Genomic DNA, 26,741 nt, shown 5'->3' on the forward strand with positions numbered 1-26,741 from the left:
ATCTTGGTGCTTACTTTTCCTAACTACTTAGATGTGAGAGTAATACAAAAAGGTTCGTGCTCAAGAGCAACGGCAACAGTTGATTTTCTAATTTTTCTCCTCAGGCTAGCCATTTTTCTGCTCTGTATTTAACTTATAATACATTGTAATGATTTTCAGGAATTTATTATTATTTACCAGAACTTGCATAAAAACATCAAGAACTGAAGAAAAAGAACAGATATTAAATAAACCTTAATGACTTATATTAAAGGACTTTGATTTTAAGCCTCTGGGAATGATAGATCATGTTATCTATTTTGGAATACTTCGGAAATTTGATCCACTAAAACTGTGCAGCTGGTTGTGGACAGGACAAGAAATAAAACCCATGAAAATCTCATGAAACCATTGGCTGAAATACTTTGATATTTAGTCAGAACTGGGATATCATTTCCTCCTAAATTCTACTACTGCAACATGCATCTCTTTGAGAAAGTTACCATTAAATGCACATTTTCACTTAATATTCTCACAATAAGAAGAGTGTTGCAAGTTTATATACAGCAGATGATGCAAAAGCATATATTTATGGTCTGTCTCACCGCTGAGGGAGGAGTCTGTCATTGGCTAGGTAGCCTAGTTTATGTATCTCCTTATTGTAATCTCCATACTTGGACTGGACAGCGTAAGAAGCCAGAAGAACTGCAGTTTCTGGTGGACAATATATCTCATCGTTTAAGATAGCTTCTTTGACTTGCAGGAAGAAAAGTCTCTGTGTTATTTCCTGAATTAACTCTTCAGATACATCTTCTGGAAAGAACTTGGCCCTGAACTTGAACTGCAAAGGATTCTCTTTCCTTACATCCTGCTGTGTTACCTAAGGGAGGAAAAAGAAAGTACAGTAAATAAAAACATAAAAAGACCAGTAGGTGCTATATTAAATACAAATAGCTTGGCTGTAAGCTCCTGTGCACTGAAATCCAGCACTTCTTGACAAGCCCACAGTACAACTCACTAAAGATTCACAGGGCACTGCATCAAGTACACCAACTTGCAGAAATTAGACAATTTTGAAACATTACTCAAAGGCTGTGGAAGTGTTTCTTGTAGTCTTGTGTGTATTTATCACAATAAAGATATGAAAAAAAAAGCTGTAAATACATACAAAAAAGCTATATCCATGGACGAATTGTAATAAATATCAAATTAGGTTTAGTAAGATTTCTTTAGCAAGAACTAGGGCACATTAAGTATAAAGCTGGATTTTTTCACAAGAAGTCTTTGAACTATTGAACATGTGCTTTGTGCCAGTGAAAAAACCACATGTATTCATCACATTTTTCTAGAACTTAATTGGTATGCCTTATCAGGATTTTGGTGAAGAGATCAGATGTGGTCAGCTTACAAGTTTTAAACAGCTGTCTACTTCAAGATGTCATTTTTCAAATTTCTAAATGAAAAATAAGTTTCCTGTTTTATTTGAGCTCAGCCTTCAGAACTCACTGTGACTAAAACAAAAAAATCAAACGTTACAGTAACCCTAACAGTGAATACTGTGGTTATTAAAAGGTGCATTGAGAATAAATCTCAGACGTCTCAATTACACAAGCACTTTATTATGCATTTAATCTTACATGCACAAATAGTCCTTTTAGAACTTCACTACGCATGAAATCGTTTGTTTGCTCAACTCACAGGAAGTACCAAAAGTTATAAATAACAACCATTGAATCACGTACCTAAGGCAACTTAAGCACTACATTTCAGATGTTAATTTTAAATCTTTTGCTCGCTTTCATTCTTCCCCATAGAGCTCTGATTTACATGTACTATATATTACTTTAAACTCACCAACAATTAGGTGGTTTGGGAAAAATTTGGGGAAAAAAAATGGGAAAAAATCCCAAATTATTTCCTAAAATTCAAGGCAACAAAGGTATTCTTGATTAAACTTCAAGAATCCCTTTATTCAGCAGTGCTGCTAATAATCTGACAGCCAATATTAAAAAGTGACAATCAAACCATAGATAACATTTAAAATAAAATGACCTGGCTACCAACAGATGTTTTGTGCTGTTGGGGAAAACAAAATAGAAATTATCCTACAAATTGCATGTTGGATTTTAGATACCTAAACAGAAGATTAGGAACCTATCATTGGTGCCTTGTTCAAAAACCTACAGCTATATACATGCCAATTTCTGAAGTTCAAATACTTTTATAATTTGCCACCAGAAAACAAGACAATCATATGAATGGAAGTTTTCTTAAATGCATACATCACCATGGTCCTGGAAATACAGAAAGTGACTTTCAATCGTTCTCAAATTAAACACTGATGCAGCTTTGCAATATGATTCTGTTCTTTTATCGCTAATCAAACTGAACACTGCATTTTGTCATTTAAAGCAAGTGAGAAACAACTTTTTGACTAGATTTGAAGCCAGGTATCTCACTCACAACATCGGAGCATCAAGTCTTATAAAAGCCTATTTAAAACTATCCATTTGTCTAAGTGTCAGGAAAACATTACCTTTTTATTTAGCTTCAGCCAAGTTGAGTAGCCTTTGCTGTCCACATACTGTAGCCCAAAAAACCAGACTTCACGAAGACCCACGGTTTTTACCACCTAAAGATAAGCGACCCAGAATCATCAGTAATCTGTACAGCAGGAATCTCTTATGGTTAAGCTGTATAAACAACCTCAAATTGAAATACAATGAAGTGTTTAACATAAAAACCAGCAACAAAACATGTTCTAGATAAACTCAAATACCATGTTGCCAAACTACCAGCTGGAGCGAGCAGCTTACTGCATGTATCAACCTCAGCACCTAAGGAGTAAGGCAGCCAACAGGACCCTGATCTTTGAAATCAGGTCTGGGAAGGGATTTGCAGACCTACAGACAAGTAAGTCCACTTCAACAAAAGACAATCAGCAAAATTATATTGAAGAATAATACTTGGGGACAAGTATGATGTAAAGAGGATGAATCACCTCCTTCAAATATTTTTGAGATCGTCTGAGTTAATGATAAAAGGGATAAGAACAATCTGGCTGACAAATCATAAGTGGATTTCCTGTAAGATTTCTGATCAATCCTATCACCAATGGCTATTAAAGAAACAAAATGTCCTTAAATAGAGGAAAGGCTTTTTAATGGATACACTAATTAAAAAGAAATAAGCAATTCCAACAACAGACACTGATTACTTGTAGTGCAACCATCAGGGAAGTCTTACAAGACTTCATATGTGATCCTGGTATGGATCACATATGAAAAAAAAAACCACACCTGGTATGACAAAAAAAACACCTGGTATAACAAAATCTGCTGTAGAAAACCTCCCATAAAGATCTCTGAATGAACAGTGGGGAAAAAGATTAACTTTTATCAAAGATGATATTTAATAAAACTAAAATACTGTGCATCGAACACAACAATTTTAATCATGTGAACAGAGTACTTGTTGCAAAGGAAAAAAGCTACAATGATGTCGTGTTGTTATACACATCTGTGGTTTCCCACATCTCTAATACTACATACAGAGTGGTCGTGTCACTTTATAAAAGGACGTTGCAGCACTGGAAATGTTTCAGAAATGTTGAAAGGAATGATCAGTGACATGGAACATCTTCAGCATAGACAAGACCAGAACTAAATCTACAGACATGGAGAAATGAGGCAGGGGGGAAGATGATGTGTGTCTTTAACACTTGCATGGCACATAGAAGGAAAACAGAGAATGATTATTCATTATTTCTCATGATGTAAGAACAGAATTAATGGAATCAACTGAAATCATTAGACAGCAGGTTCAAAGCAAACAAAAAGAAGCACTTTTACTACACAGCGTATAATAAAACTGTGGAACTATCTTGCAAGTCTTTGGCACAGTGAGAGTACACATGGATTCAATAAGCAATCAATCAGAAAGGTCCAGCAAAGATTATTAAACAAACTGTAAACTCTGGCTCCAAAAGATGCAGTAGGGCAGTACTTACGTATGTTCTCAGGCTGGACCATGCTGGCAAGCTGGTTTACTGAAGGCTGTTTTATGGAAGCATTCAGATGCATGTGAAATAGAATTTTACACATAGATCCTCCTCCACTTTTAAGTAGTACTAGCGGGTTGCAAAATTAAGATTTGGAAAATTAGAAAAATGTCACAATTAAGGCTGCTGTGCAAACTTACTTCTGATCCCTTGCATGTGTGTATTATTACTTAACAGTCACTCAAGTGCACCTTTTCTTTTTTTTTTTTTTTTTTTTTTTTCCATCCTCTACCCTTCCACCTTCAAGCTCCACCAAGGCACAGAATGGACAACGTTCATGGATCCAAACTGATCCCTTAGTGAACAATTCTTTGCTGTAAATTCCTACATTATACTCCTGCTTTGGAACAACCGAGCAAGTTTTTGTTTCTGCTATTGTCCTGAGCTAAATCTGGTGTCCTGCTGCTTCTTTTGGCACAGATCTTCAGTGTGAGGCTGATTAAACTACTCATGGCTTTCGCAGATGACTCCTAATGCTCTTTATTTTGCAGCTGTCCGAGTCAAACCTCGGTACCTACTCAGCACTCTGAGCTGCAACATCAGTCAGTAACAACTGCAGATGTTCAACAGCTCTGCCCGTAAGGCATAAGGAGACAAGTGCTTATGCTCCTGTCCAAACATTTCACTCTCACTGCTAGCCGCTGCCCTTCAGCTGAGCAGCACACTGCACATTATTCAAATACACACAGGTTGCCTTCTGCAAAGTTACATGTGTTTGTAGATCAATACTGAGCACAGCTCACACACGAGCTTGTTTTACCTCAGGACATCAGGAAAAAGCATGGTCTATTGCTGCCTCTCAGCTCAAAGAAAAGGCTTTCTGAAACTTTGCACCACGATAATACAAGCACTTATACACAGCAGTGGTGTGATATGAGAAGCACGCAATGGGAAACTTAGGAGTTTGATTTATAATTCAGGCTCAAAAGATTTATTAGGTAGCTTCAGGCAAATTTTCATCACATCTGTAAAACAGATTTATCCACCATCGTATCCCACAGCTTGACAACTAACAGGTAATAAAGCCTCTCGGAGAAGAAAAGTGACTAGAAAACAGATACGTGTTTTGGCAGATCAAAACATTCACATGAAGAAAACCTAGCAAGGTTTCCAATTAGTCCACCACGGAAAGATCGATCTAGGGGAGGTTTCTGAGATACCCAGAAAGGAGAGCTGGGGGTTAACTTGAAATGAAGGAGACAACTCCCCCATTCTTCCTGAATGGAAGCTACGGGAAACCAGCCCTGCTGCTTGGTGCTAACACCCTACTGGAAAGAACAAGGCAACCCCCACCTCTGCCACCAGACTGGACAGGCACCCACCCCAGGATCCTCTCTCCCAGGAAAATCAGAGATGATAAACTGGTTGAGAAAAAGAGGACAGAACTTGTCCTGCCCATCCTAACCACTGGCAGGATGGACAAAAGGACTAATGATAAATATGTTAAGGCACCTCCTGAAATAGCATGAGACACTAAAATAAACTGGTTTGTGCAGTAAGAACTTCACTACGTTTCACAATGGAGGAAAAAAGAGAAATAGCGTAGTTCTTCCTAGAGAAATAGCGCAGTTTTTGTATGGAAGTGCTATGTTAGGTGTGCAATACAGTTCACCTCTTGATGTTACTCTGTGGAAATCACGTACGGATTTAAGATCACGCTGAAAATATTTCCCTTGTAACACAAAACCATGCTGGTTGATTTTGGCTGACTTAAATTTTCAAATTCCACCAGTTGACTGTAAGAGCTTGTGAGATGTCAAAAGCCACACAGGGAGTCAAGGAACAAAACTGCAGAGAACACGAAACGTGCCAGGGCAGAAAAAAGAACTCCCAGCTGTATCTTTGTTCCCTGTCTGCAGAAGCCCCAATTTGGATGAAGCTGATTACCTGGGCACCAGACATTACACAGCAGAAGGCCACCCCACCCAGAGCTGCAGGGCGGCAGATAGCAAAGGTTGGCAAAAGAGAGACAACAGTTTTCAGGCTGCTGTGCCACAGAATACCACCCTTTTTATTTAATGGTGGGGTTAGACAAAAGCAGGACAGCTCCCATGCATCTGCCCCCCTTCCTTCAAGATGATTTGCAGAGTCACGAAGTCTATGTCCAAGTTGACGCTGCAGGTAGACTGCTAACAACGTTAGCTAAAGGAGCAGGGGGTAGAAGTGGGTCAGATTTGTTCCTAACAAAAATGGCAAATAAAACTAATAGAAAGAAAAAGACTCAGTGTTACCAAACTAAGAAGTTATCTACCTTACATACTAAGACATTTAACTGACCCATTAAAGAACTCTTTAATAAATGTCACTTTCTCTAAAAATGCTTCGTGCCACATACTCTCAGCATCTACAGTGGAGTGGACAGAAGTGACAGTCCTGCCAGACCAGATATTTGATATATGTACACTGCTTTTGAAAAATAACTTGGAATATTTCTGCATTTTTAACTAAATGCATGCATCTTCTGCCTAGATAACGTACAGTAATTTAATTCCTCACTGAACAAAGAAATGACACATTGACAAGTTTCAATTCTCAACATGATCTAGAACACTCCACAACCTGGATCAAAAAATAATAGTTCAAGGTTCTAATGGCTAGCAACACATAGAATGAATGCAAGAACAACCTTTCTAAACAAATCATTCACTTAGCTGGTTTAAGATAAAAGCACCATCAAGTGAGAATGCAGTGCTGATGGGACTGTAAACCTAAAGCACATTAAAGGCCATCACTTGCACCTTTGCACTCCAAAACTCAAGATTTAAAAAAAAAAAAGAAAAAAAAAAAAAAAGAGAATGGATCATAGGCCAGCATTACTTTTCAAACATTTGAAAACCGAAATAGCATCTACAGATACAACTCCTGAAGAAAAAAGATTCTAGCTTTGCTTAATTTTTGTGTAACATTTGTTTTTAAACAATAGTGAAGGCTATTTGAGTTTCTCACACAAGTAACTAACACTTTTATTGCAGCTGTAACCATACCACAACACAAAATACCATTACTTAAAGCAGTGCTACACACAAGATTCAGCTGAGGCCCCATTGTTCATCTATGTATGCAGAACTGTCTTTGAATTTAGTGCACTCCATTAGGATGAACAACAAAGTTCAAACTAATTGACTGTTTGGCTTAGATCGTTACAGAAAATGATGGAAATCTATACAAGAGAACACTTCTGCTTTATCAAACAATGCTTCAATAACCACAACAGCTTTATCTGATGTGTTTGTACAGATCGATACACACAGACACGTGTAAGTTACCTGATCAAAGAGCTGCTTGCCTGTTGTATTGGGTTGGATGGCAAATTCCAACTCTGCATCCATTGTGGTCACTCGGACGTTGATCTAAAGAAAACAACAACAACAAAATATTTGTATCACAGTGTACCAACGTAACGCTTCTGTATACTGCAATTACCTTGCAAGAAACAATCTGCAGAAAGTAAATTCAACAACTGCAATGGTCTTGTACGTGTGCAGAACACATCAGACAAAAATGTAAGATTTCAATCCGAAAAAAAATCTTACCATTAATTTTGTATACAAGCATACTTGATGTAGTACTTAATGTTGGGTTGGAAGGTCAAACCATGGAATAAAATACAAATAAAATCAACTTAATGGGATGGCTGACGCTACTCCTAAACACCTAAAAAACACTCTGGCATTCATCTGTGGGGCACTACCTTCTGATGAACTTCCCAAACACACGCAAAATAAAGTTTAAGTGACATGTTATTATTTCAAAGCATGTATATTAGTATAATATGCAACATAAAAAGCAAAGCAGTCCCCTGCCCAACCGTTTCCAATATTAAGAGGCTCAACTTTTTTAATGTGTCTGGGACCAGTGGTTGGGACAAAGAGCAGCTTTTACATCACTGGCAGGAAGAACTGTAGAGGTTGCTCCCCTTACACTGATCCCATCTGATCGCTTCGCTACGAGGCTGGAAAAACCACCGGCACCCAATGAGCTTCTTCCCCCTGCTGGAATGGAAACCCATTTTCCAGACGCCTCCTGACAGGCACTGTTTCTATCTGCTCCAAAGCAAGCAGTCAAATGCTCTGGCTGGATCTGGAAGCCTGCCTTCCTTGGAAAAAGTGTCTGTTCCAATTTCTCCTCAACTGGTACATGCAGGAGCGGGGATTTTCACGAAGCAGAACCAAGCACTAAATACACAGCACTGGCTTCTCGCTGCTAGAATGGCCCTCTGTCCTACCGCTAGACTATCATGTTTTATTTGTCTTTAGTGAATTATAAAGCATTAGAGGTCAAATTTATTTTGCTATAAATGCAAAACCAGAAGCACAAAACTTATTTAAGTCACACACATACTGTAATTTCTCTCTCTACTGTAAAATACGGAGCAGGAATAAATTAGGGCTTGTATTACAGGTTCTCACACTACTTGACCCATGCCTGTGTAAATCATTTCCATTAGCTGTTTCCCTAATTTTGCCACCAGGTGGAATACTTTGAGAAGTGAGCCTGGAAGAGTCTCAGTAAGACAGAGCACAGAAGACACGTAAAGTGTGAAAAAGAAAACCCAAGAGAAGTTTGTCCCTGCGTAGCAGTTTAAGCTTGTTCACCCCTTTCTTTCGTGTCAGGGTAAACAGCTCTGGGCATGAGCTGGATACGCCAGACAAGAGTAGCGGGAGGCAGAGGACCTCTAGGTTATAGACCTGCAAACAAGGAAGATAGCAGGGGGTTGGCAAAACTTCTGCATGCAAGGACTGATAAAGAACAAGAGTTGAAGGCTTCGGAGGAAAAGATAGTAAACTTTTATTGGAAAAAAAAAAATAGAGGGTGTGCGTGTCAAGAGGAGGGAAACGAGGTGGTTTCTGCATATTCTGCTCCTCTGTTTCAAGATAAAGCTGCTTTCTTTTAAAAAACGCTTCAGCTTTTAAAAAAGGAAGCCTCCTGCTTTAGAGCAGCTACAAACAAGTTATAAAGGATAAGGCTAAAACGTAACTTTATTAAACGCCAAAGCACTCTTACATAACAGCAGCAATGCCAAAACACAAAGTGCCACAGATCTAGAAAGCACAGAAGGGTGAACTAATTGCAGCAGACTTTTTAAAGTTGCAGCAAAGACTTCTTAAATAAATATCCTTGTAACAAGTGGTATTTTACAGAAATGGAGGACTTACTACCTGAAAGTCTGTACCCCTTGAAAGCTAAAACATTCAAAATAAATAGTAAAATAATAGAGAAACAAAATATAGAGGCAAAATGAACACAAAATGAAGATTCTGTTTCCTTCTAGATATACTAGCTGAAAAAAAAAAAAAAAAAAGGAGCAGAGTGCTGTAAGAGTGTTATGAAGAGGCCTACAGAGGCAATCACACTCTTGATTTGAAAAAGGAAATTGTCCTCCTCCTGGATATACTTAGACCAACTTCGATTTCGACGTACAAATACTGAGCTTGTACAACCTTATAATGAATGCCTGAGGTGGGAAGGGCCCTCTGTGTCCATCTGGTGACCCCCTGCCCAAGCAGGGACACCCAGAGCAGGCTGCCCAGGCCCACGTCCAGGCAGCTTTTGGAGCTCCCCAAGGAGGAGACCCCGCAGCCTCTCTGGGCAGCCTGTGCCAGGGCTCTGTCACCCTGCCACAGCAAAGAGGTTTTTCCTCATATTCAGAGGGAACTTCCTGCGTTTCAGTAACATTGTTTCAAGGTTTCAGTTATTTCTGTCCATGGAAAACAAGAAGGTTATGCTGGCAAAGCCTGAGACTGAACCCAGAAGACCCCGCAGTACTCAGAGAGCTGACCGATGTCATCACAGAACCTCTCCCTATTTTTTCAGCAGTCTTGGGAACCTGGACAGGTCTCAGTTCACCAGAAGCTGTCAAATGTGGTCACAGTTCTCAAGAAGGGCAAGAAAGAAGATCCTGGCAATTACAGGTGTGTCAGCATCACTTCAGTGCCTGGTAAAATTATGCAGAGAATTATTCTGGGAGTTACCAAAAAACACCTACAGGACATTGGTCAGAGCCAACATGGGCTCACGAGGGAACATCATGTCTAACAAACTTTATTTCCTTCTATGACAAAATCACCCAGACAGTTGAGCCAAGGAAGCCAGTCAGTGTAATCTTTCTGGATGCCAGGAAAGCTTTCAATCCTGTCTCTCACAGCATCCTTCTGGACAAGATGCCCAGAACCCAGTTAGATCAAAGCACACTAAGATGGGCGAACAGCTGGCTGATGGGTCGGGCCCAGAGGGTTCTGGTAATGAGGTTACAGCAGGCTGGCGACCTGTCACTAGTGGGGTTCCCCTGGGTTGTCCATTTTAGGGCTGTCTTTTTTTCATAAATGATTTAGATGAAGGACTAGGAGTCATTTTTTGGAGCAAGTTCACAGATGATACCAAACTGGGTGGAGCTGCTGACTCCGTTGAGGACAGGGAGGCCTTGCAGAGGGATCTGGACAAATTAGAGAGCCGGGCAACCACCACCAGTGTGAATTTTACCAAGAGCAAGGGCTGGGTTCTGCACCTGGGCAGGGGCAGCCCTGGCTATGTGTACGGGCTGGGGGATGAGACGTTGGAGAGCAGCCCCACAGGAAGGGATCTGGGGGTTGTGGTCAACAGCAAGCTGAGCAAGCACGACATCCACAAATTATGAAGACAGGCACTAGTCTGAACTTAACTGCATGGTGCCAACTTCATCACAGCAACACACAAACAGGGTGGACCTTTCACAATGGTGAGAAGCGTGTGAAGGCACATGGTGGAGCACCACCACTCCTGGTACCACAGGGCTCTTGCTATGCTGTTTCACTCTTGCTCTCACCAGGATTACACTTCTACGCTTCAGGAACTCCCACAGAACATTTGACAGGACTTGGGTGATGATTTCAGCTCCTCGGCTGTTTCACACATCCAGTTCTGCTGTGCACAGGCTCAGGGCAAGAGCTGCAGCAAGTCTCAGGACATCTGCATACAGGGCATCTGCTCAGCTCCCACTTCAGGCGTACAACTACACTGATCTCCACCCAGTAAAGTTAGCACAGTTCTTGCCCTCTTGTGCTGGGAAGGGGGGCATTTAAAAAAAAAATAAATAAAAATCCCACAACCCATAGGCAACATACAAATGCCATTAGGGTTTGCCTTTTTCTGGCAGAATTTCACCCTGAATGTATTGCCTTGATGTAATTCTACATTAAATTACATAAATATAAGGGAGACCTCATTGCTCTCTGCAACTGCCTGAAAGGAAGCTGTGGGGAGCTGGGGTCGGCCTCTGCTCACAGGTAACCAGTGATAGGACCAGAGGGAATGGCCTCAAGTTGTGCCAGGGGAGGTTCAGGTTGGCAATGAGGAGCCATTTCTGCTCAGAAAGAGCAGTCAGGCACTGGGACGGGTTGCCCAGGGAGGTGGTGGAGTCACCGTCCCTGGGGGTGTTCAAGGAGAGGTTGGACGTGGTGCTTGGGGACATGGGTTAGTGGGTGACAGTGGTGACAGGGGATGGTTGGAGCAGGTGATCTTGGAGGGCTTTTCCGACCTTTGTGATTCTGCGATTAAGGCATTCTATGATAAATCGAGCACCTGGACAAGCACAGGCTGTATTTAAAAAGTAATACCAGAGAAGATAAAAAGGGAAAGTTAAAGAGTTATTTTAAAGTCTTTTTAAGATGCCTAAGAAGAAAAAAGCATTTAGCAGTAAGTTTCCTTCAACTGGCTACTTCTATAAACAAAGACACTGCAGGAAGGTATAAAAAAACCACAGTGCAGATTAGCATACCGTAACATTTGCTGGACATTTCTCTTGCAAAGCTCTACCTTGGAGCACTAAATCTCTAGTTAGAATACCAAGACTTATCTCACAGCTTCTAAAGAAACTAGGTTGGCTCACTCGCCCACAGGTAACAATGTAATCAAGTGGCCAGGGATGGAAACCTTCCACCAGAAAAAGAACTGTTGGACTTTTGGAAAAAAAAAAAATGTGTAAGTATGATTTTCCTTTATTCTCACAAAACTGCTTTGCCACAACGTCTGGGTAAATATACATTTTTATTTTTATTTATTATTTTTTTTTTTTAACTTTCAAATGCATTAAAGCATTGCATTCTGACAGGGATTCTCGCCTTGGCATCAGAATTAGTTGACTGAGTTATTCTGTATTTTACCCCACTTGCTTTACAGCATAAATACGGTCAAGGAGAAGGGAAGACTGTGTATGTAACATGTACAGGTCAATTATTTGAAGAATAATGCACGAAAGTATTAGAATGAGCACAGGGGACACAGAAGTAATAGAATGAGTCCAGAGGAGCAGGGCCATGAGGATGATCAAGGGGCTGGAGCAGCTCTCCTATGAAGACCGGCTGAGGGAGCTGGGGTTGTTCAGCCTGGAGAAGAGAAGGCTCCGGGGAGACCTCACAGCGGCCTGCCAGTACCTAAAGGGGGCTACAGGAAAGCTGGGAGCGACTCTTTGTCAGGGGGTATAGGGATAGCACAAGGGGGAATGGCATTAAACTAAAAGCAAGTAGGTTTAGATTAGATAAAAGGAGGAAAGTTTTGACTCAGAGGGTGGTGAGGCCCTGGCACAGGCTGCCCAGAGAAGCTGTGGATGCCCCATCCCTGGAGGTGCTCAAGGCCAGGCTGGATGGGGCTTTGGGCAACCTGGGCTGGTGGGAGGTGTCCCTGCCCATGGCAGGGGGGTGGCACTTGAGCTCTCATCAAGAAGCCCAGAACTGAGTAGGCAGCAATATTTAGTAAGAACAACATTTAAAATTATACGGAAAAGATTTTCTGTGGTTGTGGTCTGTTTTAATGAATACAGTATGAGTCGGTCACATGCAAAAGCCAGAGAAACCAGCCTAATTCTTATCTGTAATCAAACTGCATGTAGCAAAAAAGGGGTTTTCCACAGTAAACAGCTGATTATTATACTCTCTTCACGTTACATTATTTGTGTTAGTGGAGGAGCAGCATGTTGGTCCCACGGCTTTCTGCATCACACAAGCACACACGGCACACTCCGCGCATCAACCTCAGAGCAGACACATGAAGAGATGCAAGAGAACAATCAAAGAACAAGATAAGGTAAAACGCAGAGGATTAAACAGCATTAGGAACGGAACAGGCTACAGAAAAACAGCCCACAGATTTTGATAATACTGAAAGACAAAAAAAAAACACCAAACCAGTTCTCCAAACTGACTTCATTTGTCTATTTATGCTGCAGCGATAGATCATTTATTGAAGCCGTAACTCAAACACTACATTACACAGCTCAAACATCGCCCCGCAAAACAATAACATTCTGATAAAAACTGGATTTATGATACACAGCATCTCAACACCACCACTTCACTGAAATTAACTTCATCTTGTAAATATTAATTTGAATTTTAAACACCCAAATAATTCCACAATCTGACAGCTCTGGATACTCAACACCACAAAATGCCAAAGTAGTCCAAAAAAAGGATTGCTTTTAAGCTTAGCAATGTTGACATTTAGTCCCATAGTATAATGCTTTCTCTTTCGTGCCTTGCAGTCTTGCAGAGAAATGCTGCAAACTATCAGCAAAACAGCTGGGAATTTTAACTCCTCTTACACCCTCTAAATGCAAGTAAAATTTCAGTCAATTACACCTAATCTTCTTAGCCTATGAAATGATTAACAGTTATGCAACTAATGATGTCTAATTTTAGTCCCCAGGTTTCTATTTTTGGTGAAGATCTGGGAGAATGGCACACAGCTAAGAAACATTTTGTATCTGTTCTTTTAGGAAGAAACTACCAAAAATAAGTGAAGATTCAACAAATACCCTATTCTTCTCTAAGCAGAGAACCAGGCGCGTTGCAAATAGCCCTACCTAGTAGCAGCTCCAATTTTGATTACAGCAACGAAGACCTAATTAAACAGCAGAAGTCAGCATTTATTTATTTTTTTTTACATAAAGACCAGAACAAAAATTAATTGCGACTTAATTTCACCCTGACAGACAGAACTGAGAACATGAAAGTCTCAATATTATTTTATTTTGAAAGTAGAGGAGCTGCAGAAAAAGAACGGAGAGCTGCTTTGTTCCAAATACAAAGTAAACAGATTTTTCTGCTGAAGCAACAGAACAAGAAAATGTTTAATAGTACATATTTTTCAGACACTTATTACCTTAATATCTCAGGACAATGCGTTAAAATCATTTTAACCCTTTTCAAAGCACCCTTTCTTACTCGTGCTATTTAACCCAGTAGCCTCAGAGAAAATCCCAAACACTCACAGAAGAACAAGGTCCTTTTACTACCACATCTAAGATCATTCACAGTGGCACAAACCTTATTTCAGACAGAGGCTTAACTTCCAGGAAAACTGAAAAAATTGTTTTAAAATTCAGCTATGCTAAGATGCTTTACTGGTCCTCAATTACTTAGTTTTGATTGGTATATTGCATAAACTTTCAACATGAAAGCAAAAAAAAAATCTATTCCATTGATTTTCCTGTGATTAAGTGTTTAGTGATTTAATTTAAACTCATCTTTAACTTCATTATTTGTTACATACAACATCAAAACAAAATCCATTCCAAGCTGCAGAGTGTTTAGTTGTATGCACTATTCCCTTGTTTATACAAACATCGGATTTCGGATTTTCTGACAACTATCATTACCGCAGGACCTGGGAAAAAGGAAATATCTGACCATGTCAAAGTAACACAGGGAAGAGATGTACAAAATAACACCGGCCAAATTCTCCCCAATTATGTTAATGGGTTTTTCCCAGTTCTATACAACAGCTTATTCACAATTCCTTCATTAGTTTTCAGGTTAAAAGACATCTAAAAATAAAGCTACAGAACAGTGACAGTTTTATTGCACAGCTGTCAAAGATGAAGAACAAGCAGTTTAAGCACCAAGTAGTTTCTAGGCTACATTTTCTTTAAAAGACTGGTAAGAGCTGTAATCAACATCCAGAGTGAGAAACCTTCCATGGCCCAGTGCTACGGAGCCCAGGCAGAACCCAAGCAAGGGTCTTCAAAGAACAGTGGCAGATTTATTGACCAAAACCTAGGACTAGGTTGTTAAGAGTCCCCAAAGGAGGGTAAAAAAATAAAATAAAAGGAAAAGCTTCAAAGCAGTTTATCATTTAAGAAGCCACCAGAACAAAACCTGAGGTTTGAGTTTTACAGGTAAAATCAGTTAATCTGTGGCACGTGCACTACTACTGCATACACAGATTACAACTGATAACCACAACAACCTGAAGTTTACAGGAAAAAGATCCCTTTGACATTTTTCCTGAGCAGTAATCAATTTAATTTCGCTTCATGGCTTCTTTCACTTGGTTTTCTTCTGAGATCTCACATTGTCAGTAGGAAAAAAAACAACACATAAAACTCATATAAAGCCCTTCAGAAAAGCATGGATATATATTCTCTCACTTTTGGCGTGACTCCAGCTTGCTTCCTAAGACCCAGTAGCTCGTTTCCATTCCTAGGGTGGACTGTGAGCCCTTTTAACACTTCTGCAATCTCAGCTCTAAGGAGAATTCTTCATTCTGAACCATCCTAAAACTACATTTTCTGTGATTGTCTCAGGTCCCTAAAGCAGTGGGAGCACTGCCTGCCTAAGTTTCATGATTTTGATCCCAGAACTTAAATAGAGAGAACCTCACACAGACTAAGGTGTTTGTTTTTCCTACTGATCAATTGCAAGGTCCTGCATCTGGGCTAGGGCAATCCCAAGCACAAATACAGGCCAGGAGGAGAATGGCTTGAGAGCAGCCCTGAGGAAAAGGACCTGGGGGTGCTGGCTGATGAGAAGTTTGACATGAGTGAACCTCATCCTGGGCTGCACCAAAAGCAGCGAGACCAGCAGGGTGAGGGAGGGGATTCTGGGATTCTTCCCTCCTGCTCTGCTCTCATGAGACCCCACCTGGAGCCCTGCATTCAGCTGTGGGGCCCCCAGCACAAGGACAGGGAGATGTTGGAGCAAGTCCCAGAGGAGGGCCACAAGGATGATCAAGGGGCAGGAGCACCTCTCCTGTGAAGACCGGCTGAGGGAGTTGGGGTTGTTCAGCCTGGAGAAGGCTCTGGGGAGACCTTACAGCAGCCTTCCAGGGACTCTGTCAGGAGGTATAGTGATGGCACAAGGGGGAATGGCTTTAAAATAATTACTCATTCTACAAATGAGTAATTGGCTACAGACTACTCATTCTAATTTCATAAAGTGCTAAAATACTGTCCCAAATCACCTGGGGGAGGGTCACACGTGGGGGAAGAAAAATGACAGAAACAAAATGCTATGGCCAGGCTGCCAGGAGCTCTGAAGCTCCAAGCAGAACTCGCAGCCCCTGGAGAGTCCCGTGCTCACATCACTCATTCAGCTGTACTGATTCCAAACACTGGGGTGCAATACCAACTACTGTAATTTCTAATTAATAGCAAAAATTTTATACATCCACAAATATATATGTGCACACAGACTTATGCTCAGCAGTAGACAACATTTTGTCCTGGTCCTGATCTCAATGAAACATCAGTAAACAAAGGAAGCCCGCAGGCTGTTACATAAACCAATTAAGAAGAATAGAAATAATCTCCTCTGACAATTCAGTTCCCTTTCTGCATACTTTGCTCGCTCAATGTAAGTGGAAGAGACAACCAAAAACTGTTTAACACATGGCAGACAAAAACTCAACCATCCAATATTCCACCACCACCAAAAGATCAAGCTGCTGAATAGTTATATCCTTAAAGAATTCCAGAATCAGGATGGAAACAAAAATCTGAGGTTTCTTTTTTCCTCTACAGAAAGTGGAGGAACACTTATTTTAGCTGAAATGAGAGGAATAGGAGACCACAAATATTGCTCGTGTCCTTCCTTCATACTTACCTTCCAAATTATACCCCCAATCACAGTAAAAATACCTCCTAACGGTCTTGTTGCTGTCACCGACGCTTCGTGTGTTCTGCCTTTCCCTGACAAATCCTGCAGCAAATCCTTTCACTGATTCTAACAGATGTTGAGTCAGGCCTCCATCACCCACTGCATGCCACCTCATCCCAGAGTCTGCAATTCCTGAAAAGTTGTTCCTCCTGCCAGCCAAACGGGCTCTCAATTCTCTGCAGCTTGAGCTCTGCCCCCTCTGCAGCTGTACACACACAGCCGTGCTGCACACAGCTTCTAGCACCGAGATTTCAGGTAGTTTAATACCAACGTATGGAAAAAAAAGCTCAAGAACTCTGACTGTACCTTACCAGATCTTATGAAACCTAATAAGGGCAGAGTCAAAGTAACTAGAGCTGTTTTAAGATAACTACTCTGAAAACTGAAAATCCCATTACGTTTTAGGGAGTAAGAAAAGAGCTACTTACTGGTTTCGGCATTTTGCTGGTTTTCTTTAGTCTCTCGTCCAGTGAAGTCTTCTACAATCTCTTTGTCCCCTTCTGTCAAAAAGAAATGCAAAAGGCTCGTTTTTAAATTAATCATAACAGAGTTCACGCACATCACAGCAAATAGTACAAATTCCAACACAGATAAACAAGAGCTCTACATGTGCAAAATGCACTTTTCAGTAGATAACATCCATTAAAAAAACAAACAAAAACAAAAAAAAAAAACAAGTTACCCACTACCAGAATCTACAGGTGTCTAAAAAGTAACCTCCTTCCCAGTTTTTACAGAATACTAACCCACTAACATTAGGGAAAAAAAATGATCCCCAAAAACGTTCTTTTAAAAAACTTTGATATTAGACATCTTCCAGTACTGAAAGCTTATACATTATTTGAGAAGCAAAAATTTGAACAAGGAACTCCAAAGCTTCAATTTAGTCTGTTGATGCTAGCCAAATTTGAAGCTTCGTGCAAACAAAGAAAAAACTAACATTATTTTTTAAGCATCAGACTGTATTTCGTATCCATAGAAGCATCCATTTGTCTCAGGGAACAAGTCATGAACTCAATTTTCCCTAATGAAGAGGAATTCCAGTTGTCAGACCATTACAGTAAAAAAGGAGAAAAATCTGTACTGCTTATTTTTTATTTTTAAGCAGAAAGGCTCTAAGTTACATCTGTGTGGTAATGAAATTAATTACTATCATCTTCTGCAAGTTCAAAACAGTCTTTATGCCTCTGTCGTGGTTTAACCCGACCGGCAGCTAAACACCACGCAGCCGTTCGCTCACCCTCCCCCCTCCCTCTCTGGGACGGGGGAGAGAAATGGAAAGTGAAGCCCGTGAGTTGAGATAAAGACAGTTTAATAAGACAGGAAAAAAAATAACAAAAAATAATAATAACAAGAATAATAATGATGATACAATGGGGATAATACGAAAGTAATAATAGTATGTACAAACAAGTGATGCACAATGCAATTGCTCACCACCCGCTGACCGATGCCCAGCCTAACCCCGAGCAGTCCGGCCCCCTCCCCCCGGCTAGCCACCCCTATATATTGTTTAGCATGACGTCAGATGGTATGGAATACCCCTTTGGCTAGTTTGGGTCACCTGTCCTGGGTCTGTCCCCTCCCAGCTCTTACTGCACCCCCCAGCCTGCCCGTTGGCAGGACAGAGCAAAGGCTGAGATGTCCTTGGCTTAGTATAAGCACTGCTCTGCAACAATTAAAGCATCGGGGTGTTATCAGCACTCTTCTCATTCTAAGCCAAAACACAGCATTCCACCAGCTACTAGGAAGAAAATTAATTCTGTGCTAACTGAAACCAGGACAGCCTCGAAAAAAGAAAGCTTGTAATTTCCTTGGTAGGTTGCATCCTGCCTTGACTCAACTCATGTCAACTCAGAAAGCAGAAGAAACCAGTCACCTTCTTGCATGCTTTTAAAGTAACAGAGTCTATGAATCAGTCCTGCAGCGTACCAAAAGTGGCATTGCCTCCAAAATAATATAACTAATTACTCTGAGTAGTATTTGTCTTGGTGTGAATGTAATCTGAGATTTCAGTATTATAATTCTATGACTACATCAGACAGAAAATGTTCAGAAGTGCTTGAGGAAAAAAGTATAGGGACAAAATCAAAATGTTTAAAGCAATTTATTTATCAATGTCATGTATTGTTACATATATTTAGAAAAGTTCTTTTTCTTTGCTTCTTGGCAAAAAATACAGTAAATAGATCAACAAACATTTGCACGGCAAGCTAAGGTACACTTGCTTTTTTCTTCTACTCTGTAGAGATTGTTTGAAAAGAGGGACTGGAAAAAAGAGATAAAGGTTGAAAATAACTTAAGAAACATCAATATTGTTGGCTGGTAAAGAAGAATGAATGACTAAACGTTACAGAAAGAGATCCTACGTCATACTGGGGATATGGAACAAATTTTGTTTAATCACAAATCAGCCTGAAATTAAAACAGTGTCTTTAAGGTATATTCATTATGGCACAATTGATGTAGAACAATAAAGGTATAATGCAATACATCATAGTTTGTCCAGCATAATTACAAATACATTCCAGTAGGATTTTTTTAAAAACTTGCTTTAGGTATGAATTTTGAAATTTTTACTTCGGTTTTGAATTTCTGAAGATATTCTGAAGCATTAGACAGTATCAGTAAGTCTATTTTACCATTTGAATATATAGTCTGATAGAGTTTGTAAAATATGAACTCACTTTTCCATAATCCCCTTTTTTTAAAAAAAAATATTTTTACCCAAAAAACTTTTGAGGGAAAAAGAGATGAAACAAACGATGTTTCTACCAGGTTTCCTGGGACCTTACAACACTGCCCTTTGATACAATTCCATGGCACGTGTTCAGCTTGCAGAAGACACTGCTGCCTCCCCTCCTTCCTTTCTCTAGCTCAGAGAAACCCAGGAGCACTAAAATGCAGAACAGGCTTGGCTCTGACTCCTGCTACCTGTACGCAGGGCCCCAAGCTGCAGCAATCCCCGTGCCCACCTGGTTGCCAGCAGAGGCTCATTGCCCGTACCGCTGAAGGCAGGCAGAAGCCCTGGAGTTAAGCTCAGTTAACAAACAACATAAAAGCTAAACCAGGTTCCCATCCACCATTTTAGAAGTGTGCCAACTCAGCAGTGCTACAAGGAGTGGGAAGCAGCACAACTGCTTTTATGTGCCTGTAGTAACATTTGCATTGACAAGAGGAGGCACGGGGAGAGGAGCGACACCGCCTCAGAGCAGCCGCTGGGAAACAAACGGGAGCAGATGGCTCAGGGCTGAGTCCGGGGAGACCAACTGGCTCCTGGCTCAGGGCTTCCCAAAAGGCAGCGTGTCGAGCTTTCTGAAGGGGCTGCACCAATCCCTCCGATGGTCTGTCCTTGCCAGTTCTCCCACAGATGTATCCTGATTTGGTGGGATTGGTTTTATGGAAACGATTCGTTAAACTCCTATCAACCAACCCTAAATTATGATTTGAAAACATGCTCTTTAAAAAAAAAAAAAAAAAAAAAAAAAAAAAAACACCAACTTCAGGTTTTAATCAAAAACATCACTACAAAAAACTATCCTGTAAAATAACAAGTCATCAAATCCCAATTAGGAGACAAATAATTCAACCGAATTTACAGAATTGACACATAGCTGATGTGCAATGAATCAAAGTTATCAGCTAAAATAAGAATCCTCTTGTCCAAAACCCAACCCAGATGAACTGTGCCCCTGACAGCCCCACAGATCTCAGGGGCCTGGGAAGTGACCACAGTAAGTAAACAGAAAAAAAAAATATGGAAAACAAATATAAACGATATTTTTCACTGGATGTGCTGCGGTAATTTTAAGTCTGTCATTTCATTTATTTAAAAGGAAAATATTTCCTAAATTTACTCAACTAGGCTGAAGGTCGCTTCTATTTCAGATGATGAAAACCATGTGGTTATTACAAGAAAAAACACACTAAATGTTACACCAATGTTAGTTTAAAAGTTACATTTGTAAGATGGAAATAATCTGCGCATAAAGAAAAACCAGCCGGTGTCTATATGCTTTCACACTCGAGGTGCTAGCAATTTCAGCACAGTATGCTCGCACAAAAGCACTGCACCCAAGTGTGATCGCTACGGAAAAATCAAGAGCTTAGAACTGTGCAAGAACTGAAATCAAAAAGTAAATAAAAAAATAACACCATCTTTCCTGAGCACTGGCATCAGCTAGCATTGAAACACAGCAAACATGGAAACATTTGTCCAAAAGAAACCAAAACCTCACTGCCAGGGGAAACAGCGTGCGCCTGCGCTGCTGCTGCTGGAAGGGGAGCTCACTTCTGCCACTCGTGTGCCCAGCAGCTTTACACTCGGTTCAGTTTTACTCAGCTTTTAGCTCTGACACAGTCCATTACTTATAGCTTTATCTTAACACCCACGTCAAATGACGCTGCGAACAGAAGAGCACATCCAAGGGGATGGGGAACGATTTCCCGTATCGCTCCCGCGGTTTGAGGCCTGCCTGTGACCTCCTGCACGCCGCGGCGATCCCAAAGGTGCCTCCTCCGAGCCAGGAGGATTAGCAGAGCAGGTCGTGACTCCGCAGAGTTCCTGCTGCTACAGCACTCCGCTCCTCGAGACCTTCGTGGCAAACGCTAGGAAGCTGGACCAAACCGCCAAAATATCAGCTGGCTCCACATCCCAAACCAAACCAAAAAGATCCGCCCAGAAGTACAAAAATTCTCTTAAAGCGAAGGATTGCAATTCCAACTCCTTCCACGCCAAGGCAGCTAGATTTTTAAATCATCATCATCATCCATGTTTCCAGTTATGCCACAAAAGGCAACAAATAAAGCAATTGTTGGAAGGCAACAAAGGAAGCTTTATGCAGAAAATGATGGTGCACAAAGCGCTCGATGCCAAAATTCTGTCATGTAATTTATGCAGCAGCTGTTTTCAAAAGAAACATTCATGCACACAGCCCTGGGGCTGAGGTCAGGTGAGGAAGGCGACTCGAGCAGGGCACCCGGATGGCAGAACCCAACTCTGAAAAGCAGCAGGGTCCCTGTCCAGCTTCGGACCAGCCCCCAGAAGCAGCCTCTTAGCAGCGTGCTTCCCCAGCTCTGTGAAGAGGCTCACCCTCAGCTTTTCTGCACACGGATGGCAGGGACCCCACAGCTTTAGCCACAGCAGTGCCACCCTCTAACTTGCTTATTTAGAGGAATCACAGAATGGTTTGTGTCTGAAGGAACCTTAAAGGCCACCCAGTTCCAACCCCCTTGCCATGGGCAGGGACACCTCCCACCAGCCCAGGTTGCCCAAAGCCCCATCCAGCCTGGCCTTGAGCACCTCCAGGGATGGGGCATCCACAGCTTCTCTGGGCAGCCTGTGCCAGGGCCTCACCACCCCCTGAGGGAAGAATTTCTTCCTAACATCTAGTCTAAATCTCCCCTCTTTTAAAGCCATTCCCCTTGTCCTATCACTACTCCCTGACAAAGAGTCCCTCCCCAGCTTTCCTGTAGCCCCTTTAGGTACTGGCAAGCCTCTGTGAGGTCTCCCCGGAGCCTTCTCTCCTCCAGGCTGAACAACCCCAACTCCCTCAGCCTCTCCTCACAGGAGAGCTGCTCCAGCCCCTTGGTCATCCTCATGACCCTCCTCTGGACTCCAACAGGTCCTTGTCCTTGTGCCCAGAGCTGAACGCAGGGCTCCAGGTGGGGTCTCACAAGAGCAGAGCAGAGGGGGACAATCCCCTCCCTCACCCTGCTGGCCTCGCTGCTTTTGGTGCGGCCCAGGGTATGGCTGGCTTTCTGGGCTGCATCAAAAGAAGGAACTTCTTAAAACTAAACGCACTTTTTCTTTTCAGTCTTGTACCGTTCCAATTTTTGAGGTGCCTAATAGCTTTAGAGGCAGCAGCAGGAAACGTACAGGCCACTGTACCTGACTGACTGGTCTCAGCTTTCTCCCAGAACATTTTACTCCAAAGCCGCCTGCGAGTACCTGCAGGGCAATCATCTTTTCCACTAAGCCTAACAGCTCCCTAATGACACACTTGCAGAAGTCCAATAAAGAAGTTAATTCACCACAGGCTCTACCTCCGCATACATCTTTTTCAGACAGCTGAGGAGATGCGGTCTGCACAATTGTCTCGGAGGTAGGCAAACCCGCAAGCGATCTCACAAAAAAGGGGAGAAAAAGCTGAGTTCTGTAACAATAAAATAGAGACGTGACCATTGCTGGGTATGACAGAGTTCTCCATACCACCATTTTGAGTACTGCACCTACACCTTCCTAAGAACACCATTTCCTCCCAATTCTTCCCCCCAAGATACTAGAGACGAGCTTCCTGGGTCTCTGATAGATAATTCCCATGCAGCCAGTGCAATTGTTATGCCTTGAATGTATTTATAGCTAAATATATTTTGAAGAGGCAAGCGTTTCTTCCAAACGGGAGATGCTGGTAACTTCAAAAGCACAAATGGGAACTTGGCAGCACCGCAGTCAAATAGAAAGGAACACAGCCCAGCCAAGGAGCATTTATGCAATGCCTGCAGTTTTACCAGTCCGTGACAGATGTGCTGTGTAACTTACATACTAATCTGAATATAAACTCCCATCTTCACATTTTAAAGTGCTCACAACTGGAGCAGACGAAATAACTGTAAGATTTTGAAGAGTTCTACAACGACAACGTCCACTCTTCCCACATATTTCTGACAGATGAGTAAAAATGGAAATTGCAGAATGTGGCCAGTACAAGTACTCTGTTGTTTCAATAAACTTCTCCATGGAAATACCACTGGCAGGTGACTGTCACAAGTAAAATCCTGGTTATATCCCATTCCAGGAGCAGGTACTGTGTTTTCTGAATAAAGCAGGTAAGGCTCTTAGCAGCAGTTCCACAAAATAAAGAAAACTGCTAACACGAACTTGCCGTTCGCATCAGCCTCCACGTGAGCTGGCTCGAGTTCTTGAGTCCAACTGTTCTCAAGGTGTTCACTCCCTGGTTGGGCCACTGCACTATTTGTTTCTCCTTGTATTACACGACTTGAAAGACAGAATAATTAATAAAGGTCTAAAACAAAGAAAAAAAATAATTCAAAGCACAGCTAAGGATTAGACTACCGGTGAAGTTGCCCCCCAGATGCAGCCCCTCAATGCTGAAGGCAAAGAGTTTATTTACCAGGTCCCTTCAGCTCTGGAGAAAACTGGCTAAGTAAGACACCCCGCGCTGCTTTCATGTACCGGTATCTTCTGACAATCAGGTCTTTCTCCACAAGTCTGTATAAAGTTTTGGTTACATTTACAGACTTGAAAATCCTCCCTTTCCTCTACTCCCACACACTTTTAATGCAATACAAAGCGATAGGACAGCTTTGATGTATTTAACACATCCAATACAAAGAAGTAATACCTTGAACAACTTTCCTTTTAATCCCTGCCAACAAAAGTACCCCTTCTTAAAAAGTTGAGCAGCAATTTAAGATCTCTGAAGAAGAAAGGCCATATACCTAGCCTAACAATGCTGCAAGTCCCTTTAGTTGCTTTATTTACCAGGATCTGCCTTCTAACGTCACAACCTTCTACATCTCTTACTCCCTAGCCTCGCACCTTGTAGATGAAGCCATACTCATCCTACAGCTTTACCAAGTTTCCCATGAACCAACTTTTTTCTGGCAGCTCTGAGTATCTTCAACGCCTGCAATGCTCTCCATTGCAATTGCAGGAGTAGGCAGTGACAAGAACCCTTCTCGTCCTCCCGACAGACACTTTCACACTGTTTCTTTCAGTCAGCAGTCAATGAAAACTCTCTGGACAGCTCCTGACATGTCACACCATGTCCTTTTCCGTGCGTTTTTTAAAGTTGTTTACTGTACTTTTGCTCCCTCGCCTCCCGAGCTGATGGAAGAGCTGTGTCACCCAGCGCAAAGCTTGGAAACACGCCACTGCCATTTGCCAGGAGGGCTCTTATCTGGGAACACTGCATTGACTTACAGTTTATTTTTCTCACAGTCCCTCTTACGCTGAATCAATGCATCGATGGAGACGAGCCCTACAATCCCATACAGAGCCACTACTTTCCTCTTTATTGATTGCAAACCCACCTCGTGGCAGTTGCCGTAAGGTTTCTGCGTGCCAGCTCCACGCCTGCCCTCACCACGCAGCACCCGGCAGTGCCGTGCCAAGGTGCTGTGTGCGAGCTTGAGGCTATCATGGCATTTCTGTGGGCACCCGAGCAGGGTTAGTGCTGTGCAGGCTGGCGATGAGCCCTCACAACACCGCCGTGGCTTACGAGGCAACAAGCGAATGGGAACTGGCTGGGTAAGGTGCAGGGACACCTCTGAGCCCTGGCCCGAAGCAGTCACAGAGACACAATGGGTTTAAATAAAGAAATATAGCTACTAAAACTAAATAAGAAATTATTTTAAAAGCCTGGAGAGGAAAGAAGAAGGCGAAATAATTTTATGGGATGCCAGACAGCTCCGTACACCTCACGACCAGTCGCGTTGGCAGGGCGTCCAAAGAGAGAGAGCCCTCCCCGCGCTCAAATTAAGAAAAAAACAACAAAAACCAACCAAATCCCGCAGAGTTGAAGCCCGAAGCCCCTCGCTGCGCCGCCCTCGGGGCGCCCAGCACGAAGCCGCCCGGCAGCCGCACAAAGGCTCGCTCCGGGCCCTCCTGCACCGGCCGCGGGCCGCGCACAATAGCGAGCAACAGCTGCCCGCAGCCCCCTGCCTGTGAGGCGATCCCTCCCCTGCCCTCCCCGCTGACGGGACACAAATAACGCCGCGGGGCCGGGGGCGAGCTCCGGAGACCCCCCGCAGCCCCCTCCCGCCGCCTGAGGGGAGCCCGGAGCCGCCTCAGCGCCCCCGTCCCGCCTCGCCTCACCTGGGGCCGCGCTCCCCCGGCCGGCGGGGGGGTCTGGGGGCGAGGCGCTGCCGGCTCCGGAGGGCTCAGGGCGCTCGCTGCCCACCCCCGCAGCCCCCGCCCGCCGCTGCGGGGCCGCCCCGGTGCTGCTGGCGGCGCCGCCGGGGACGAGGCGCCGAGCGCGGCGGGCGCTGACAGCTCCGCAATATGGCGGCGGCGGCGGCCGCCGGGCGCATCCCCCTCCTCCTCCCTGCTCCCGCCTCCCCGCCTCTGTCGAGGGGTTCGCGGCTCGGGGCGCAGCGCGCATGCGCGGCGTGGGGGAGGGCGCATGCGCGCGACGCGCGGGCGAAGCCGCTGCCCGCAGCCGAGCCGCGCCGCTGCCCGCAGTGTGCTGGCGGAGGGGCACGGGGCCGGCGGGGCGCGGTGAGGAGGCGGTGCTGCGGCGGCGGTGCTGCGGCTCTGAGGGGGCGGTGGGGTGCCGTGTCCTGCCGCCGCGCTGTGGCTGGGGGGAGGTACCCCCCGCGGTCCTCGGCCCTCGAGAGGCTGCCAGGAGGCGTGATGCCACCCCTCGGTGTCCCGGGGGTGTGAGGAGCGTCCTCCCGTAGAAAAAAAATAATAAATAAAAGTAAAAATGAAATAAAAACTGTTGTCTCGCCCACTTGAAGAGGCGAAACGGCTCCCGCGTCCGTGCTGGCGCAGGGTGGTGGGACCCTCACTGCTCCATCACTCCGAGGGGGAAGGGGCCGTGCTGCGGTCACACGTGGCTTCCCCTATTCACACTTAATTTTTTTTCATACGCAAACCCTTCAAAAATCCCTCCACAAACTTCTCGTGGAAGGACGAGGAAGTTCTCCCAGTAGATCCTCCCAGTCCTGAGGGACGAAGCTGAGGCGGTCCCAGCCCCCCCCCCCCCTCCACACCCCCCACACACCATGGACTTGCATTTTATTTTATTTTATTTGCAAGTGACTAGAGG

The 26,741-nt window shown here is 43.2% G+C and overlaps 1 protein-coding gene across 1 annotated transcript in view; it reads right to left on the bottom strand.

Annotated features, from left to right (window-relative positions):
* RDX (radixin) overlaps positions 1–26,036 on the bottom strand; it is a 40,570-nt gene extending 14,534 nt beyond the window's left edge. The window contains exons 1-5 of the mRNA XM_084293586.1: positions 25,787–26,036; positions 17,376–17,447; positions 7,306–7,389; positions 2,516–2,611; positions 585–859 (exon numbers count right to left, since the gene is read on the bottom strand). Of these exons, the coding sequence (XP_084149712.1) occupies positions 585–859; positions 2,516–2,611; positions 7,306–7,389; positions 17,376–17,387 (467 nt within the window). The 5' untranslated portion in view covers positions 17,388–17,447; positions 25,787–26,036. The remainder of the gene's footprint in view (positions 1–584; positions 860–2,515; positions 2,612–7,305; positions 7,390–17,375; positions 17,448–25,786) is intronic.
* Between the last annotated feature and the right edge of the window lie 705 nt (positions 26,037–26,741).

The sequence above is a fragment of the Netta rufina genome (genome assembly GCF_964035555.1).
Source record: "Netta rufina genome assembly, chromosome: 1".
Classification (NCBI taxonomy): domain Eukaryota; kingdom Metazoa; phylum Chordata; class Aves; order Anseriformes; family Anatidae; genus Netta; species Netta rufina.